Here is a 2,770-nt window from a genome sequence, read left to right on the forward strand (position 1 = left end):
GCCTCACCGTAGCGGTGAGTCTGAGAGGGCGAACCCGTCCCAACCGACCCGATCAGCCAAGAAGGGCGTTCACTCACTCAAGGCACCCAAGTCAGCCTTGAAACTCAATTTTCAGTCATTATCTGTTTGTTCCCTCCGCCATCTTCTCTCTTGTCTCACTTACTTTCTTCTTCCCGTTTTTTTGTCGGCTCCATCCCTTGTGAGTCGTCATCTTCATCTCCCACGAGCTTTTACCTCCGAGACATTCGAATCTCCCTTGATCATCCAAGACTACAACACCATGTCTCAGTCTACTTAGGTGCACATTAGTCTATTAGACTAGTGCAGCCAGTTTACCCTATCTTCAGCAGCACCATGCCATCCCCCTTACTGATGCGTGCACGCGAGTGTCAACGGACTCGCCTCGCCCCGTCCCGCGGCTCCTTATTAACGAGATGGATATTATGATGCCGGGATGTAGAGAAACTCCGTCATGCCTTTGCCGTCGTATAAGATGCACAGAACGTTTCCTGCATCTTGTTGCTGTATTTACTCAAACAACCTTCAACAACAATCTCGGGCGAGCCCTTAGTACACCGGTTTCCTGAACTTTACGACACAAGAATCTTTGGTTCTTTGACTGGAGCATGAAGCTCTGGATACATTCCATAATGGAAGATACCGTACAATCGGAGTAAGTTCTTGCTCCTATACTCTATTGGCGAACCTTTGCCCCCCGCAGGCTATGATATTGAAGTCAAGTTCCTCCACTGACGAGAAATTTTGTTCAGATGCGCTAGCTACGAAGAACGTTACTCGATCCGATCGCAGGCCGATTTGATCTGGTCCATAGAGAGACAACCTTCAGTCCAGCTGCATGCCTATCTCCGACAACCATCCAGGGATGACCCCTTTTCAGTATGGTCGACGACGCCAATTGACCCTTCCTCGAACCTTACCTTTCGGCACATCGAAGCACTTGTTAATCTTCGTATCACTTCATGCGTTGTATATATTTATCGCAGAATCCTCGTTCTTTTATTCCAGTCACAGGCTCTTGTTGAGCCTGCAGCCCAAACACATCAACGTCCGTCACCACAAGCTCACACCGCGGATACTCAGCTTGATACGTACGGCATAGGGGCACAGTTTGAAGGGCCCTGAACTCATGGGTGGTAACTGCAATAGCTGTCATGCCATCCACATGATGAAGGACGTTGACTCAATGATAGATGGGCATTTTCCAGCGATGTACGAAAGATGTCAGGAATCCCCCTCCTCTGACGGATGTGGGGCTCATGAAGTGAAACAAGGCTCAGAAAGTAAATGGGTGTGAGGAGGCGAGAGAACAACAGAGTAACCACTATTTTACAGAGTAATTCCTTTTGTGTTTCTACCTTACTATTGTGCCATTTGTGTGATTTCTTCGTCTCGCTCTCGCTTAAGCTCCCACTTCCTACTCTTCCCTTTCCGCTTTTTCATCAACTGTGATATCACCACTCACCTCACATCCCTTTATCCGCTGCCTGCACCACCATCTCTCCTATCGAGAGAACTCCTTGGATGTTTTATAATTGACTTTCTAACGCATCTCTGACTTTCCCATTTAGATACCCCCGAGTTTTATGCTGTTGCATACTATGGCCGCCGCAGATCAGCCGCAGATGGGAGAAGACCAGAAGAAGATAGCAGCTCACCCTCAAGTCCGAGTTGTTGGAGATGACATTCTTAGTCGCTCGTCTCTGACCTTAAAGGAAGACACCTCATTCAACGATCTTGTCAGATCCATCTACCCTAAGCATGCCATCCTCACCGATGACATGAAAGATGACCTTATGAGCGCTATCTTCCTTGACTGGACCTCAAAAAGCAAGGGCATCATTGTCTCTGCCACAAAGATTAGCAGCCCAAAGATCGAAGTGGTTGGGTGTCCAGCTAGAGTCTGGACTGACCACTCAGACTCTCCTTCGCTGTCGCCTCCCCCTCGGTCCTCGTCATCAGCATCGCCGCCGCCAACGAAGGCAGGTTCAAAGAGAAAGCGCGAGCCTGGCATCTCAGAGCCCCGAAAATCACCAAGACGAGAGCAGGCTGCACAGCGTAGCGAGACTGCATACTACGTGGTAACCGTAAACGACAACACAGGAGCGCTTCGATTCCAGTGGAAAAACTCCGCAGGAGGGTATGGCAAGGCCTCCAGCGTCAAACTTAATGGCTATGCCATCGAAGAAGCGGAATTCGAGGCCATCGAAAACCGCGACGCCTACTGGGAGCGTGACGCGTTCGTCCACAACCGCGAACGTGCGATTGCGCTGGGTCGCAAGCGCGTGAGAGAGTTCGCGAAGGCTGGGTCCCAGGGCAAAGACTCTATGATAAAAAACGACCTCTTACCTAACGGCTTCGTCTACCCCAAGCTCGCCCGAGATGAGCAGGACAAATACCTCGACAGGATTCTTCAGCAGAGGAAGTGGAGGGAGGAGGCTCGATCTTCAACTCGATGAACGTTTTCGCTCAGTTTCTCTCTCTCTTCTTTCTCTAGCGGAGGCATGATTCGTTGAGACAGATTGGCGAGGATGGCGTGGGCTGACGTTTTGGGTTGCTATTGACGGTATCCGCGAGGCTCTTTCATTGTCTTTCTTTTGTACTTGGGTTCGGTTCAGTGTCTTCTGCTCTGGCCAATGGGTTTAACAGGTTCTTTATTCTTCTTGGGAGCAAACGGCCTGGAAGCCAAAAGCCAAAAGCCAAAACAAACCTACAATCTCAGATCGTGATGAGAACCGACTAGTCAAATAGC

The 2,770-nt window shown here is 49.7% G+C and overlaps 1 protein-coding gene across 1 annotated transcript; it reads left to right on the forward strand.

Annotated features, from left to right (window-relative positions):
- Window positions 1–1,619: 1,619 nt before the first annotated feature.
- FSUBG_10161 (uncharacterized protein) lies at window positions 1,620–2,477 on the forward strand (the record flags this gene model as incomplete). Its single annotated transcript, XM_036674712.1, has 1 exon — window positions 1,620–2,477. One exon carries the CDS (start codon window positions 1,620–1,622, stop codon window positions 2,475–2,477), a length of 858 nt encoding a protein of 285 aa, XP_036534380.1.
- Window positions 2,478–2,770: the final 293 nt, after the last annotated feature.

Source organism: Fusarium subglutinans (genome assembly GCF_013396075.1).
Source record: "Fusarium subglutinans strain NRRL 66333 chromosome Unknown NRRL66333_c0000170, whole genome shotgun sequence".
NCBI classification, from domain to species: Eukaryota; Fungi; Ascomycota; class Sordariomycetes; order Hypocreales; family Nectriaceae; genus Fusarium; species Fusarium subglutinans.